Source organism: Populus euphratica, unplaced genomic scaffold (assembly GCF_000495115.2).
Source record: "Populus euphratica unplaced genomic scaffold, PopEup_1.0 scaffold96.1, whole genome shotgun sequence".
NCBI lineage: Eukaryota > Viridiplantae > Streptophyta > Magnoliopsida > Malpighiales > Salicaceae > Populus > Populus euphratica.
The window spans coordinates 54,268-72,478 of NW_011499978.1; the positions used below are offsets into that span (position 1 = coordinate 54,268).

The 18,211-nt window shown below is 30.7% G+C and overlaps 2 protein-coding genes across 2 annotated transcripts; both read left to right on the plus strand.

Moving 5' to 3' along the window:
- Positions 1–513: 513 nt before the first annotated feature.
- LOC105139614 (maltose excess protein 1, chloroplastic-like) lies at positions 514–3,856 on the plus strand. Its single transcript, XM_011046115.1, has 9 exons — positions 514–860; positions 954–1,136; positions 1,370–1,660; positions 1,828–1,917; positions 2,360–2,461; positions 2,554–2,672; positions 3,374–3,436; positions 3,533–3,594; positions 3,766–3,856. Exons 1-9 carry the CDS (start codon positions 630–632, stop codon positions 3,846–3,848), a joined length of 1,224 nt encoding a protein of 407 aa, XP_011044417.1. The 5' UTR covers positions 514–629; the 3' UTR covers positions 3,849–3,856.
- A 10,025-nt stretch (positions 3,857–13,881) lies between these two features.
- Positions 13,882–18,137, plus strand: LOC105139615 (Ribosomal protein S5 family protein). Its single transcript, XM_011046116.1, has 8 exons — positions 13,882–14,497; positions 14,607–15,181; positions 15,558–15,608; positions 15,691–15,798; positions 17,204–17,299; positions 17,405–17,503; positions 17,589–17,648; positions 17,758–18,137. The coding sequence occupies exons 1-8, from the start codon at positions 13,996–13,998 to the stop codon at positions 17,821–17,823; spliced, it is 1,557 nt and encodes a 518-aa protein (XP_011044418.1). The 5' UTR covers positions 13,882–13,995; the 3' UTR covers positions 17,824–18,137.
- Positions 18,138–18,211: the final 74 nt, after the last annotated feature.

Here is an 18,211-nt window from a genome sequence, read left to right on the forward strand (position 1 = left end):
ATCCACCGCTGCTTGTCTCTTTTTCCCTTTTATTTGTTTATTAAAAAGGATTAAAGAATATTTTGTTTTTATATTTAAAAAAAATTAATTTTTTTAATTTTAAATTATTTTTTAAAATATTTTTATATTGTGATAATAAATCTAATATTAAAAATAATTTTTTTAATAATTTTTTTTTTAATATATTTTTAAATAAAAAATATTAAAAAAATAATTATCGATAAAACAAGCTAATTTCAAGCACTCCTGTGCTATCTCTCTAGAACACCAATTATATGGACAGGGCGACACCTGATGCCAGTCTTTTTTAAAAATTTATTTTCTATATTAATATATTAAAATAATTTTAAATATAAAAATATCTCCCTCTGAAACACAGTGCCAAGCAGGATTTTAATTTCAAGCGTTACCCTCTTATTTACAAATCAAGAAAAGAAAGAAAAAAAGTATTTCATTATATAAAAAGTATTATTTCCCACCGCAAGGAAGGAGCCACATGTCACCTGGAGATTCGTAAACACTCACCGCCCAATCTCAAGTCTCCACCTTGATTTTTTCATTTTCCTTTCCTTTGTAGTATATGCAAGATTTTCCCTCTCTCAATCTCTGGTTCTCCCTCAAAAACGAAAATGGCAAATTCTCTGATACTAGCAGCAGCTGCTGCTAACAAGTCACTCCTAGCAGCACCATCTCACTGCCACTCTTTCTCATTACACTCAAATTGCCCTCCTCCTCAGCACACTCAATCATTTCCATCCAAGGCTTTCCTCCATCTTCACTCACTCTCTCTGACTTCACTTCATCGCCGACTCATTCCAGTTCCTGCTCTTGACTCTGACGTCCCTTACCCTCTTGACCAGGTAATTTACTGCTCACTCTAAAACCTTATGATTTGTATTGATGGTGACGACTTTGTGTTGGATTAAGGATTTTGTTGTTTGTGTTTTGAAAAGGGTTCAACAGTGAAGGTAAAGAATAGTAGAAGTAAGGAAATTGAAGAATGGGACTCTTGGACAGCCAAATTCTCTGGAGGATCAAATGTCCCTTTTTTGTTACTCCAAATGCCTCAAATCATTCTCAATGCAAAAAATCTTATGTCTGGAAATAAAACTGCCCTTTTGGCTGTACCATGGCTGGTAATTTTCTCACCTTTCCCCCTTCCTTTTCTTCTATTTATTTTACTCACTCATAGCTTCTTCGTATACCTGATTAATTGAGTGATACCCATAATTTCCCACCTTTTGTTTTATCTCATTCCCTTTTATGATCAAATGGGATGATTGCTATCCCGTGACCTGAAATGGGCATTTTGAGACGACTGTTTTATTAGCTGTATTGAAACGGGGAACTCTGAGTTTGCATAATGCAGGGGATGTTAACTGGGCTGCTTGGAAACCTTTCATTGCTTTCCTACTTTGCGAAAAAGAGGGAAACCGAGGTTATTGTGGTGCAGACACTGGGAGTGGTTTCGATTTACGTTGTAATTGCCCAGCTTGCAATGGCAGAGGCCATGCCTCTGCCTTACTATATGGTCACTTCAGTTGTTGTAGCAACTGGCTTGCTATTAAATTTCTTGAATTACTTTGGAATGCTCAGTGCTGGAATCTGGCGCTTTTGGGAAGATTTTATCACTGTTTGTGGATTGTCGGTCCTCCCTCAGGTACCCCATTTTCTGTCTCACCTTTACACACCTCTAAATACCTATGCACCTATGCCTTTTCTCATCTTTATGTGTTCATCTTGGCTGTTGTGGGATTAAAAATATCGATATACTCTTTTAAGTATTCATGAAATATTATTTCAATGGTTTTGTAAATTTGACTGCAGGTTATGTGGTCTACATTTGTCCCATATATACCAAACTCCATTTTGCCAGGGGTAATATCTTTTGTCACAGCAATCGCAGCTGTTGTCATGGTAAGCTTTTTGGGTTTTATTCAGCCTTTGGTTAGTCATGTTTGACTCTTAAAGATTAGCAAAGAGAAAGCATGTAGAAGTGGATGATTTAATTCTGTTTGAATGGAATTTGCTTCTAAGTTTTACTAACTTAAGCTCAAATGATGGGCGATGCTGTAAACATTCGTAAAGAGGACCGATTGAGTACAAATTTTATAGCTGATAGCAAATATGTTCATGCCTGCATCCTACATGTCTATAATGGTTTTTAAGATTTCAGGCTTTTAATGAGTAATGACAATGAGATGATACTGAATTAATTAGCTCGTGATGCCTAGCAAACCTGTTTGAAACTCGTGTTTAGATTTATAATTTTGCAATTTCCTTCCCCTTTCTTTGTTTTTTACAGGAAATCTTCCTTTTGATTCAGCACCCCTTTAGACTTACCTGCTAAGTTTTGCAGGCACGAACAGGAAAACTCTCTGAAAAAGGTGTAAAATTTGTTGGAGGAATATCTGGATGGACAGCAACACTTCTCTTCATGTGGATGCCAGTGTCACAAATGGTAATACATGTGGTCTTTCTCTGAGAATTTGGCTTATCAAATCAGGCATTTCATCTTTGCATCCCTGACCAAGACTCATGCTTCTCATTCAGTGGACGAATTTCCTGAATCCTGATAATATTAAAGGTTTATCGGCTTTCTCAATGCTGCTTGCTATGATTGGAAATGGACTTATGATCCCTCGTGCCCTTTTTACTCGTGACTTCATGTGGTACTGCTTTTTACCCCATCATTCTCCATGCCTCTCATTTTTCTACAGATAAGATATACCCATGTTAATGCTAAACTTTCTAAAATTTGATAGTTATAAGCAATCTTAGTTTTTCAGTGATCATCTCACATGCTAATACCTTATTCCTATAATAAGTATCGTTGATTTACTTCATTTTTAATACTCTCAACTCTTGAGAATTCTCAATATGCTTGCTTTTCTTGACTACAAAAAGGAGTCAGGAAAAGGGACTCCGACCAGTCTGCTACATTGTTTAGACATGTCTCAACATTGTATTTTATTTGACAAGAACTTTACTCATCAGTTGTGTATCACCACAATGCTCCATAACTGAGAGCTGCTAACAGTAATTCATCACCAAAGAATAGTAAAATGACATCAACACAAAAGTTTTTATTAAAATCCTGAAAACACGGGTGGGGTTGGGGAAGAAAATGAGAGAAATGGCTTTTGTAGGTAAAGTTAGTCTTTTTTCATAGTGAGAATGGTGAGGAGGCTGCTCTGTTGCCAGGTTAATAATGACACTTCTGATTTATAAATCTTAATCTATACACTCTAGGGGGGCACTAATCATATTAAACACTTCATCTTCTTGATATGTCTTTGATATTTCAGTGCATTAGATTATCCATCTTGAGATTAATTTCCGGATCTGACAGATGCATGTTCACCTTTTGCAGGTTCACTGGTTCTACATGGGCTTCCCTTTTCTATGGTTATGGGAATATTTTATGCATGTACTAGTAAGTTATCTTCTGTTAGTGAATCTTCATCTGCAATTGCTAGCTATTTTTCTTTTTTTCAGACTTAGCAACTGAAGAACTTCAATTATGATGCAGTTTCAACAGCGTCAGTGGGAAATTTCTTTTGGCAGCAACAGCTGGTTTGGTTTCCTGGATAGGTAGCCCCTCTCCTTGTATAGTTTATGTTTGGAATTTAGCATAGATAACTCCCTACTCTGCCCCTGCGACCCAACCCCACATGCCCAGAAAATAGTGGGCAAGTAAGCAATATTCTACACTTATGCGGAGCTTGTGATAGCGCTGAACATAAAAGTTTCCCTTCATTACAGGTATGGCTTTGTGGAGAGACACTGTAGTTTATGGATACAGCTCACCTCTTAGGTCTTTGAAAGAGTTGATTTTTGGCTCTTGAATTCCTAAGTCATGCTCCAATGGCGCGTAAATAAGATGAAGCAACCTGATCTATCATCTTGACTGTTTTACGTTTTATGAAAACTCATCTTCACCGATCACTGTTGAGATGCCAGTGCTCAGTTAAGATTACTACTCCAGCCCTTGGTTTAAGTTTGCTACTAGTCTGGCTATGGAAATTTGCTACATTCGTTTGCACTTTGAGATAAAAATTATAACTGGAGAGGATGCTGTATGGGAATCACATTCGTTTGCACTTTGAGATAAAAATTAGGATGAGTATGTTGTAATTGATATTGTAATAATACAATATTATTGGTTGACCTATACCAAAGCGCATTGAAGTTACCTGAGAGGAGCAAATAATTCTTGCAAGTTAAATAAAATGTACAATTAATTTCAGATTATTGGTGAAGTGTTCTATCAAAGCTCCTACATGTATTTGTGATGTTATTGTTTCTTCAAATCCCAGGATAGAGCAAGAGTGACGGCCTGCTACCCGAATACAAGCTGCTGATAATAACAGGGCTAACATCAAAAGCAGCAAATAGAATTAGCAATTGAATGCGTGGTGATCAGTAGTCATAAACTGAAGAATTGTTTGCCAAGTTCACTGAGCATGACCAATGGCTTCTGAAGGGAGAGAGATTGGTTACAGATTTTGACAAATATAGCTGCGGGGAATGGGCTTGAAATTGAATTGATGATGTTACTTCGAGGAACTACGAGATAGACAGTAGTTCCAGGAGATTTAAGATACCGAAAGTGGAGTCCATAAAGCGCATCGGTTGAGGTGCTTCCTCCTCTGTAGTAATAGCATTACGTCAGAGAAATTATCCAAGGGAGGAAGCATGATAGTAAGAGTAAATATGTACTATAGCATTGATTTTATTTATGTAAAAAATATTTATTGTTAATAATTTTTTTAATATTTATTTGTATTGGACTAATAAATTTAATATTTAATTAATAAATTTAGAATAAAGTTGAAGTTCATAACAAAAAAAATTTATAAAGAAAATTATGAAGTTATAATTACAATATTCTAATTGTATTGAAGTATTGTTCATAAATGTTCTTAATTAATGTTTAATTAAAATTATATATTAATTAAAGTTGATGAGACTGATTTATATTATATTTTTTTATTATAAAAAAAATAGTTGCTTTCATAAACTAAAATATGAGGGATATTTGAATTTGATATGTAAGTGATTGTTAAATGATATGTACATTAAACTGACAAGCAAGAGAATTTCATATAGAAAGATCATCTATATCTATGAAAAGGCACATGATAATTGTGTAAGTGATCCTTAAATTTGATATTACTAAATTATTTTATATAAAAAATGTTATGCTTTGATTAAGATCACATGTTGTCCTAATTAAGAGTAACAAACAGATAGATATTAAGTATATCATAAATTATATGAAGATATTTAAGTAATCAAAAGATGATTTATCATCCTAGGTGAATTAGATAAAATATTTTATATGCTCTCAAGGTCGAATAAGTTTTGAAAAGAATTGTAAAATCTTATTTAAGGAATTATTGACTATAATGTTGAAAACTAACATGATTTAACAAAACAAATATACTTCATGCTATAATATCTAAATCGATACATTCATGGTGAAGGGATAATCATTACATTGAGAAATTAGTTATTGAAAAGTTAAGTTGAATTATTTATGATTTTTTTAATATTTAAAGATCATGATAGGTTGTTAAACATTATACTTGATCTTTAAATATAAATATATTAATTGTTGAGTTGATAATAAATTAATTTTTTTAATTTAATTTAATTTAGGTTTATGATTTATATCTGTTAGAGAATCTAATAGGTTACACATATAAAAATTATTAATCAAAAATTAAAATAAGATGATTAATCATGTGTGACTTGATTGTAAATAAATTTTAGAAATTAAGGATTAAAATGTAATGAAGAGTATAACAACATTTCTTTAAAGTTGCTTTATTTTGAACAAAATTATATAATTACAGAGTTTATAGGAGATATCAACATAGCAAATAAATAGTTGAATAAAAAGAAACATAAGAAGTGGAGTTGTTGTTTATATATTTGTAATGTAGTTAATTTAGGAGTTCTTAGAAGTATAGTGAGGTTTTTTTAATGAATTATAAATCTCAATTAAAACCATTTGACTTGAGCTATTAAAGGGTAAATTTTGTTATAATCTTGTAGGTACAAAAGCAACAACCTAATTGAAAAACTATGTGTATAATAAAATCAAAGGTTTTTCTCAATTGTTTATTAACAAAAAACAAAAGTACTTTAGCAATTAAATAAGATAATTCCTATATCTTGCATAAATTGACATGACCAAATAGCATTATAATAAGAAGAATGAGGAATCAATAACTTATTATGTTTTGTCATATATTTACATTTATTTTGGTTAGAATTTAGAGTACTATAGATATAGGCTAAACTTTTATATTTGATAAGAAAGGGCATCTAGTAATTTGTATAGGTCATTCTATGAATTCTTTAGAGTTAAAATTAATGGGTTTTTATTTACTAGATGAATCCTTGTAGTTAGAAGTTAAACATTCTCATAAAATATCTAAAAAGAAGGCATCGATCTGAAAATAGAGAGATCACAAAATAAATAAATAAATAAATAAAAATATGGCATTCAAATATCATATCTCTTATACACTATGACATTTTAATTTTAGAATCTTTCAGAAACTAAATTAAACAACAGAGTTCTTATTTCTTATCAAATCACCTTCTATTTAATTGCATGTTCTCATTGTTAGATCTATTATTAGTATACAAGTGGTAAATACAAGCAATATAAAACTTCTCTATAAACTTGCTGATGATACTTGAAAAAAAAAGAAGTTATACATTAAGATGATAGTTAGCCTTAGAGATAATTACAATGCACGGAATTGTTTTTCAAAAATAATTATACTTGTATAAGGATGTTTAGTTTATTATAACAAAAGCATTTAAAACATAGAAGATATTCTAAATTTTGTAAAATTTTAAATCTATAAGTAAGTAAATTAAAAATTCATGGCAAACATACTTTAACACAAATATAATAATAGAATTCTAGTATGCATACCAAGCATGTATTCAAACTTGCAATTGATATCAAATCAAAGATGTAACATGCATACTAATAATATAATAGAATTTTAACATACATGTGTGTGTGTGTGAAGTAAAACAAAGGTGATACGCATACATGTGTGTGTGAAGTAAAACAAAGGTGATACAATCAAGATTGCACCAAAAGATTAATTGTAATTTTTAATTAGGTTAATTACATGATAAAAGGCAACGAAGCTAAAAAATATATTAAATGGGTTTATTCAGAATATTTGGGTTAAGATGGGTTTTATGGAGGATACATCAATAAGTGAATATAAAACCTTAGTCAAATTAATTCATGCATAAAAATGGTTCGATCTATTTACTTTATGAGTTAATTAACTTCAACAGTTAAAGACTTATTTTTTTGAATGTATAATTTTACTCTAACAAACATAATTTTTCATTTGACCATTGTATTATGCCAAAATTTTACCACAAGTTTTTAGAGGTCTTCTCTATATTATTTTAAAATTTCATGGCAATCGAATATTGGTATGGCCTTATAATAAGATTCATAAGCTACTATGTGAGAATTGAGTTAGTTTTTGCTGTTGATTTATGATTCTTTTTTTTATTTTATTTAGAATTCTTTTATTATTTTGTTGATTTATGATTCTTTTTTCTATTTTATTTAGAATTCTTTTATTATTTTTCTAGTATTATTTAGGATATTTTTGCATATTGTAAATAAAATCATTTAGCGTGTATTTAGAGCTTTTTTTTAAGGAAAGACTTTGATTTTAACAATTATTATTGTGCGAGGTTTTGCTCATACTTTTTAATTCTTCATTTAACTACTCTGACTTATCAAATAATTAATCAAGCTTTATAATATTTTTTATACTTCTAGTTCACATCTCTTTATAAGTTTTAGGTAAGGCTTTCGTTACTTATAGTATTGGTATCTAGGTACAAATTATTGTTGTGTCAAGTTCAATTACAAACTTGATATTACCTTTTTGTTTGAAGAGTTAATTTGATTATGAGTTTTTGGATCTTTATATCCACGGGGTTCTTATCAATTGATATCAAAATAAGACTTTAAATCAGGTTATATATCTTTTATCTTTGAGTTTTTCATATGCTCTATTTTTGTCAAATTATTTATCTTCTCTAAAAATTAGTTGTGGCATCTATTTTTTTTTTTAAAAAATAGAAATTATTTGCGATCTTGGTTAAATAAAGTCTTATAAAAAAACAAAAAAAATCACAAAAAAAAGAGATTTTTAGGGTGTGCCTTAAATCTTGATTTTTGGGGTTTCTTAGAGTTAAATCTTGATTTGGGATATTTTATGTTTACTTAGATGGGTTTTTTGAAAATTACAACAACAATAACAAAAAACATCTAGTTATTGCATCATTGTTTTTTTAGTGTTAGCCATCATGTGCGCGTGTGTGTAAGTGCTTCTGTTATTTTGAGTCATTTAAATCTTATTCCATTAGTTAATTTTTGTATTTTTTTTATCTTTGTATTGTTCATATTTCGCTTGAATTCGTATCGATACCCGTGTTTTTATATTCATAGGTAATGATAGTTTTTAGTCTTTATTAATTCTTGAGTCTTTATATTATTTAATTGTATCATTAAGATATTAATATTTGATTTGTTATGAACTAGTTTCTTAAAGATATGGAATCTTGAGAATTGAGTAGTAAAAGTCGAAGGAGAGCATCTTAAATGAAAAGCCAAAACTTTATATATATATATATATATATATTATGTATTGCTACTAATTTAATTTTCAGTTTACATGATGTCAATAAAGAGTAGATCATCACCACCAAAAAATAAGAATAATCTTGAATGAAGTTATTTGGTTATGCAATAATAATTAGAGTTGATGAACACAAGGTTTATTGAATTCATGAGTGGGATGACTAGTTTAAGAACCAAAGTGGCTAGTTTTTTAGATGAGTCATATCACAAAGGTTTGGAAGGAAAAAAAGGTTTGTGAGACGAGCTTATTCACCCCTAAAAGAATCTAAAATAATAAATATAAATGAGGAGGCCAAGGATTTTCATGATAACTATTATGTTAGGTTTCACTCACATAGAAACCAGAAGCTTAAGGATGTGTATGTTAGGTTTCTGAATGTCATATACGTAGTAGAAATAATAAAATAAAATTATTTGGGAGTCCCTAAGATCTCATTAGATAGATCTAGAGTTATTTAGAGATTTATTATCAGAAAATTTGATTTTTTCAGTTTTGAATTATTATTTTAAAGGTTAAGTTGTTACAAACCATAAGCAGTCAAATTATTAAGTCTTTAACATTAATCCACACAAACCACCAAGAAAAAATCTTCTAAATTCTTATTTAAAAGAAAATGATTGCTATGCCTAAAGTGTTAGCTTTAATTTTGTGTTTGCATAATTTTTCTGTCTAACTAACAACTCTTAAAAAATATCATGCAAATCTTACTATATATAGGAAAATATAAAAAATCTTAAAAATTAGTCAAATATCAATATATTAATTTAGAATAATTTTAAAAATTAACTCAATCAAGTCCTTAATTTTTTTTTCTAAGTCCAGAAATATAATTTCTAGTTGAAGATATTTTAATCAAGTCTCTCTGTTAATTATATTATAGTCCTTAATTTCTAAAATATATTTTAATTAATTCATACTTAATTAAATTATTCCAATTTAATTTCTGACTAATGATTCTTAATATGTGTGACCTATTAGGTTTCTAATATGTTAACCCAAATATAAATTTTAATTTTAATTAAATAGAATTAAATAAATTAAATAATTTAATTTATTATCAATTCAACATTTGATTAATTTGTATTTGAAAATTAGCTATATCGTTTAACAACGTGTCATGATCCCTAAAATATTACTTAATCTTTTAGTGACCGGTTTCTTAGTGTAATTAATATCTTTTTATCAATAATATTCTGATTTAATATTAAAACATGTAGTATATCTACCATGTTAAATCATGTTTATTCTATATATAATAGTTATTGATCGTTTGAATAAGATTTGAATTTTTTTTTCAAATCTCATTTTACCTTGGCCAATGATTTCTTAGTCAATACTTTTTTAGAACAGATGAGATATTTTTTCTAATTTACATAGGGTAATAAATCCTTTCTTGATCACTTAAGTACTTTCATATAGTTTATATTATACTTAATGTCTGTCATTTTGTTACCTCAATTAAGATAACATGTAACAGGATCAAAACCTAACATTATTTATATAAGATAATTTAATGATCTTAAGTTTAGGAATCACTTATATATCTATTACGTAAGTTTTTCCATATACATATATAATATCTCCATATAGGATTCTCATATAGTTAATTTAGTATACATATATTATGATAAGCACTTACATATTAGTTTTAAGTATATCTTATAAGAACAACTACTTCCTTTCATAAAGGAAAGAATATAATATGTTTTAGTTCCTATGACTTTAATGAATGCTCAATATTTAAGAGAGCACGACCAAGAACATTTTAGAAACAATGCTTTGATGCAATAAAAAATTTTATGATTATAACAACTCTATAATTTTCTTTGCAATATATTTTTATCTTATGAACTTTAAATTTACTCTAAATTCATTAATCTAATATTATATGAATGTCAAAGATAAATTAAGCATTTATTAATAATAAATATGTACTTATATTAATATAATAATGACATGTGTAACCAAATGATTGACTACATGACATTTTAAACAATAGTACAGTCACTTGAGTAATTCAGCCATAAGAGAGAAGATAGGAAGGATAGATTTTGAAATAGTTTAGATAGAGATTTGGGTAGCATTAAGATGAAGATTATAGCTTTTCAAGGCAAAAACAATTTGAAAGCTTATTTAGATTGGAAAAAAAATGGTGTTGATTTTTTGTTGCCACTATTACTTTGAGGTAAAAAGAGTAAAACTTATTGCTATTATATTTACTAACTATGCATTATTTGATAAGATCAACTTGTTTTAAGAAAGAGAAACGGAGAGAGACCTAAAAAGACTTGGAATGAGATAAAAGCACTAATGAGAAAGAGATTTGTTCTTAGCCATTATTATAAAGAATTATATTAAAGATTGCAAATTTGTTTCATGGTTCTATGAGTGTAAAGGATTACCACAAAAAAATAAAGATTTTCATGATTAGAGTTAATGTTGTGAAGGATAGAAAAGCTACAATGATAAGATTTTGAATGAATTGAATAAAAATATAGCTAATGTAGTTGAGTTACAACATTATATTGAACTTCAAGATATGATTAATATAGCTATGAAATAGAGAGGTAGTTCAAGAAAAGGATAGTATCAATAAGGTAATGAAGATTTCATTTAAGCTTGGATGTAGAATTATAAGTAAGAGAAGATTGCCACATCAAAATCAAACATTATAGGCAATAAAGCCAAATCATCTAAGGCTAGGAGAAAAAATTCGACCATTAAAATAAAAGGTAAAGTTAATATCTAATCTAATCATAATCGTGATATTAAGGGTTTTAGATGTTTTGGGTGTGGACATATAGATTCACAATATCCAAACAAAATGATTATGGTTATAAGGAAGCATAGAGACATAAAATTTGAAACAGACAAATTCAAAAAGAATGAAATGCCACCACTTAAGGACTATAGTGATGTTGAATATCCAACTAATGGAAAGATTTTAATGATTAGAAGAATATTTAATATTTAGATTCAAAAGGATAATGTAAAGCAACAAATAAAGAACATATTTCACACTAGATGTCACATAAATAATAAGTTATATAGTATGTTTATTGATAATGGAAGTTGTGTTATTGTTGTTGTTACTATACTTGTTAGAAAATTAAATTTGAAAGCTATTAAATATGAAATGCCATATAGATTTCAAATGTAAACCTATGTTTTAAAATTTTATGGTCTTAAAAAAATATTGAAAATTAAACCCAATGATGGAAAGAGTAAATTTAAAATTTAGAATGGAAGAAAAATAAATAATTGAAAAGAAATTTTTATTAAATAAACTTTTAAGTGCAATATTTTTAAAGTGGACTAAGATAGAGTATTTAGTTAAATTAAAAATAAAACACATGAGCTAAACATAAAAGTATTGTAGTAAATAACTTAAATTGTGACTTTATAAATAGCTATATCTTAAGCCATGGCTTGCAATTCAACAAGGAAGAAGAGCTAGGGTTTTTTTTTTTCACTTTTTCATCAAATCACGAGAGAAAAACATGATTTCACCTTTTCATCAAATCACGAGAGAAAAACATGAATTTAAGGTAGATTAAGAGACCAAAAAAAGAGGTTTAGACGATCTAAACTAGAAATTTAAAGGTTTTTATTGAATTTTTAAACTTTAAAATGAGAATTTTAAAAGTCAAAGGGAGAACGAAGAAAAGGTGATGAAAGCTTGATTTTCTTTGTAATATTTCTTTGATATCTTGTGTTTGGAAGGTAAGAATCACTTTCACCATGATTGGTTTTTTATTTTAGCATAAATTGAAGCTTAGTTAGTAATGTGTAGAATATTGAATTTTAAGTTTTATGAGTTAGATTAATTAAAATGATGTTTTATTTTTATAATTATGTTAAATATGAAAAACTAATGAAGTTAGATTTTTTCAGGTTTAAAAGTTAAATGGACATCATCGACTTAAAGTTGAATTATCCAACAACAACTTGATTCAATTAAGGCCATTAAAGTTAGATTTTTCTAGGTTTAAAAGGGAGGATCCTCTACATATCAAATTTAAGACATCCATCTATAATGATCTTATGGAAACACTTATCAATATAAAGAAGGTTTCTTAAGTTGAAAAAAACACTTGATCTTGATAAAGAAGGTTTCTTAAGTTGAAAAAAATACTTAAAAGATCAAGCAACTCTATTATAAAATATCAAATTAAACTTATGTAAAGCACAAAAAAGACATAAGACGCATGTAGACCATATAAAAAAAAAACTTGAATTAAAAAAAGGAGATTAGATACCTTAAACTTTGATTGTATTGTCAATTAAGCATGCACTAGAAAAAAAATCAAAAGCTAGCTTACAAATACCACAAGTTATTTAAATACAATCAAATATAGAAAAGGTGGCTTACCATTTAGAGTTTCTAGCTATAGGTAACTTTCTACAATTATTTGATAAAAGAAAATTGAAGTAAGATAGCTAAGGGATCCTATCATAATCCTAACATGGTTTTTTTAATAGGAGTGGAATTGTGACAATTTTTATCTTAATATACCACCAACATTTAGTTTTATTTAAATTTAAAATTATCAAATTAATATCTTTTAAATTTAAGTTTGAATTTACATTTCATTTTAGCATTAGCTAAGTAAAATTCCAAGGTTATGGAAAAATTTATTCAAACTTCCTATTAACTTATTAAAGACATAAGCTACCTTGAATCTATTTAAAAATTTTCTTTTATCTTTTTTTAATTAGATCTTTGTGAATTATTTTTTTATTCCATAAAATTTTTATTATTATCAACTTCAACTTGAATTTTCAAGTTTGTTAAATTTTTCTTAAAGAAAAGTCCTAACATCATTTAGATCTATTAACTAACTAATTGAGCTATAATAATTTTTTTCAAAAAAAGTTTTAGCTTGGAATCATTATTTAATGAATTTTATTATTATTATTATTATTACAAAATGGATACATTCCAATTATTTATTCTTTATTTTTATTGATTAATGGTCCTGTCATATGGAGGAACCACATTCGTTCCATAAAGGGACTCAATCAAACCAAAACACAGTAGAGGGATTCGATTTAAGCAATTTGAAGAGTTCAGTGAGGAAGAAATGCTTTCCATTTCCGGATATCTTCGAAGGCTTGACACTGTAATCGAAAGCCAGCTTTGGGCCCTATTGGGGCCTTTAGGGCTTAGAAAAAGAAAAGGTCGTAGAACCCTAGCAGACAGGTTTTTCTCTTAGTCTCTTCTTGCTCTCAAGTCTCAAATGATTCCATAACGAACACCTGAACGGAAAAGGTCAGAAAGGAACAAATGAACCCTAAATCATGGTCTCGCTTACTCCTCTATCAGTCCCTGAAAAAACCTAGAAAACCTCCAATACCCCAACTTTCCCGGAAAATCTCGACTTTCCCCCACTTTCCCAGCGCCCAAACACACTCACTCTCACATTTCTCCAAAACCCATTTCTCAACTTTCTCTGGTGCCTCCTCCAGTGTAGCCCGGGAACTTCTGACTGAGCTAGAGCGCGAGAAACAGAAGGAAAGAGAGGCAAGAAGGCGAAATGGTCTCGATACTAAAGACATTGATGCAGAAGATGAAGAAGATTACTTGGGTGTGGGTCCATTGATAGAAAAATTAGAGAAAAAGATTCAAAAGGATGCAGGTAAGCCGGAAGTTTATGAAAATGAAGCTATTGATTCGGATAGTGACGATGATAGCTGGTTTTCTACTGATGCTGCTAAGAAAAGAGATGAACTTTTTTTAAAGAAGTTTGACAAACACGAAGAGTTAGTCAAGAACTTCGCTGATGCTGGTATGCGATAAAATTGTTGCTCTTGATATTCGGTTTGTTATTTAAGTAATGTTATTGTGGATATGTAATGGGTTGTGATGATTTTGAGTAATTGTTTTTTTATTGTCAGAGACACTTGATGATGCATTCAAATGGATGAAGAAAATTGACAATTTTGAGCAAAAACATTTTCGGCTTCGTCCTGAGTATAGAGTGATTGGAGATTTGATTGATCTTTTGAAGGTAGCAGAAGGAAAGGATAAATTTATCCTTCAACACAAATTAAACAAGGCAATGAGATTGGTGGAGTGGAAGGAAGCTTATGATCCTAATAATCCTGCCAATTATGGATATTTTCAACGTGCAGGAGTGGCACCAGGTGGCCATGCCTTAGAAGATGCTGAATCTGAGAAGCAAAAGAAAAAAACACCAGGTGTGGATGTTGAGGGCAAGGAGGATGAGGATGATGGGGGCAAGGAGGATGAGGATGATGAGGACGAGGAGGATGAGTTTGATGACATGAAGGAGAGGGATGATATACTGCTAGAGAAGCTGAATGAGATTGACAAGAAACTGGAAGAGAAGTTAGCGGAGTTGGATTATACTTTTGGAAAGAAGGGGAAGGCTCTTGAGGAGGAGATAAGGAATCTTGCGGAGCAGAGAAATTCTTTGACAGAAAAGAAAAGAAGACCAATGTACCGGAAAGTAAGTACTTGCTTTCTATTTCTAGGTACCTATTTTATAGCTGCTTGAGCTATGTCAGTTCCGTCAATTTCAACCTTTAAAATCTTTGGTTGTGAATGCGCACTGTGTCTCTAAGTTTTTGGATGAAGATGTTACCCTTACAATTTTAAGTTCATATCCATGTACATCGTGTATGGTGGTTGCCTTCTTCCTTAAGTATCTAGGCTGATTTATCTACAATAAGATTTCTTTCGATTGTTGCGTCACCACTTTTGGCATCATTTTAGTCATGCTTCACAATACTAATTCTTTGTATTTTCATTTTCTGTATTTATTTGGTATTGTTGGTAAGTTTTATGCTCCATATATGATCCAAAATGTTATTCAATATTGACAGGGTTTTGATGACAGAGTGATCAATGTGAATCGAACTTGTAAAGTTACCAAGGTATTACTGCCTTACCAGTTGAGGCCTTTGATTAATGAGCAGTCTATGTAGAATTGTTACTGAAATTTTTTTTTTGACCCAGGGAGGGCGAGTGGTCAAGTACACTGCTATGTTAGCTTGTGGTAACTATCACGGTGTTATTGGTTTTGCTAAAGCTAAAGGCCCGAGAGTCCATGTTGCTATCCAGAAGGTAATTCATAGTGTTGTTATTTTATTTAAAATGTTATTATTTTATTATAGTGATATTTATTGCCTTTTTTTACATGGCGCACACATTATTGCTAGTCTGCAGGCTTTCTTTTTCTTTCTTCGCCATTTTGTGGGCCTAGCATAAATCAGATTTTGATCTAAATCCCGTACATGTTGCTATGATTGCGATCTTCTGCCATCATTATGACACAAACATAGAATGCTTGTTGTCCCCGAAGGTGTGTAATGCATGGATGTTTTTGAGATACTTCTGAGCTTGGATGCTCCTTCATATGTACAATATTTTTCATTGTGTAGTATATGATGCCTCTTGGCTATTCCTAGGCTTTCTTGCTCTCCCCACTTACATTGGCATAGAAGAGTATAACTGTATGAGAAAATAAAAAAGGGTCTGTATCATTCATTTTTAGCCCTTTTGTGGCGACAATGCCTTCTCAGTTGATGATGGATTAAAGATGCTTGCTGTTCATTGTTGTGGATTAGTGTTGCAGATTATATTTTGTGAGCAATCAAACGGAAAATTCTGTGTGAGCTCTTGTGCATGCCAAAATGTGTTTTAGTTAGACTACTACATGTCTCGCTGCCCACAGTATATATATTCTAGCATTTCAGGATTGTCATGAGATTTACCTATTCGATCTTGATATTGATATTCTTGGTTTTATTTGTGAGTCATTGTCATTCAGGCAGGAGTGTTACTTTGATCTGCCCTCCTATTTCTTCAAAACATCTTGTTAATTTGTGTCTGTTTTGGAATTCATGTGTTTTTGTTTATTGGATAAAGGGAGTAATAAAAATTTGGATAAGTTCTCCAAGGGAGTAAGTACTCCTCTACCAGTAAATGGCAATCAAGATTTCCAAGTTCCACAGCACTTTGTAATGGTCAGTGCTTGGTGATAAATTTGATGCTTTTGGCCTTGAATAATGTTGCTTTTTAATGGTGAAGTTATTTGTTCTCTTTTCCCTTGACAGACTAATGTGCTTCATTATTTCATTCATCTAGTATCATATCATCAAGATTTTCTTGTATTGAACTCATTCGTCTCTTGTAGCCTAACCTTCTTCGATGGCTTCATTTAACACCCCCCCCTCCTCTCTGATTCTACCAGTGAAGCCAGGGCAGCTAAGGAATGCATGCAGTTCTGATTCCATTTCATTTTGTTGCCCCTCTTACCCTCTTGAAAAGGCTATAATCATTAAAGGAATGTATGTGGAAAGAGGTCGCACCACATTTTAGAAATTGACCTATGTTGCGAAAATTGGGTGTTCAGAGGCTCCTATTTTTTTATTTTTGCTTTCTGTTTAATTGTAATAGCCCGAGTTGTCAATTGCCTTTATGTGTCTGAGATATTTGGAATAGTGAACTAATTTGATTGAACAAACAGGCACGTGAGAAATGCTTCCAGAATCTCCACTACATAGAGCGCCATGAGGAGCATACAATTGCAAATGCAGTACAAACACAGTACAAGAAAACCAAGGTTTTTGCTTTTCCCCGTCTCTCATTTTCCAACGCTCTCTCTCTCAAGTTTATCCCTTTTCCTCCTTTTTACTAGTTTTTATTTCTATTTGTCTGTGCCTCGTAGCTGTACCTGTGGCCTGCCCCAACTAGAACAGGCATGAAAGCAGGAAAAACTGTCAAGGCCATTTTGAATTTAGCTGGTTTCAAAAATGTTAAATCCAAGGTAAAGATCTTATTAGCCAAATCTGAGTCACTAGCACACCTCCTATGCTCTGGAGTTTTAATCGAAAGCTTGGACTTTTTTGCAGGTCATTGGTTCTAGGAATCCTTATAACACTGTCAGGGCTCTCTTTAAAGCTCTGAATGCTGTAAGTAATCCAGTCTGCCTAGATGATGGACATCTCTCTCTCTCACACATCTCTCCCCCTCCCTCTATTTCAGGTTTTGTGATCACTGTTTTATCTTTGCTATTTCCAGATTGAAACTCCAAAGGATGTCCAAGAGAAGTTTGGCCGGACTGTTGTTGAGAAACATTTGCTATGATAGCTGCATAGTGTAAGATTCTCATTGATCTTGCAATAAAAGAAACAGTTACATTAGATGAAGAAACTTGAGTTTATTTTTTGATTGATGGTAGATAGATAGATAGATAGAGATGTATTGGCCACTGCCTTCACTGTCTCAAATTTTGCATCTTCTGATGGTGGATAATTTGACAGAAACATGCTTTGCTTCTTTCGAATTACTTGTGTTTAATCAAGGAAGGGGGCGCCATTTGTGGCCTCACTGCCTTTTCCCAATGCCGGTTGGCCGGCAAATATTTTTCTCAAGGCTTGCCTCCATTTGGGCTCTGTGTTTACCTGGGTTCCGGTTAATGGAACTAGAAACCCATTTGATATTCTACATTGTGAATGAGAATGTGTTATAATAA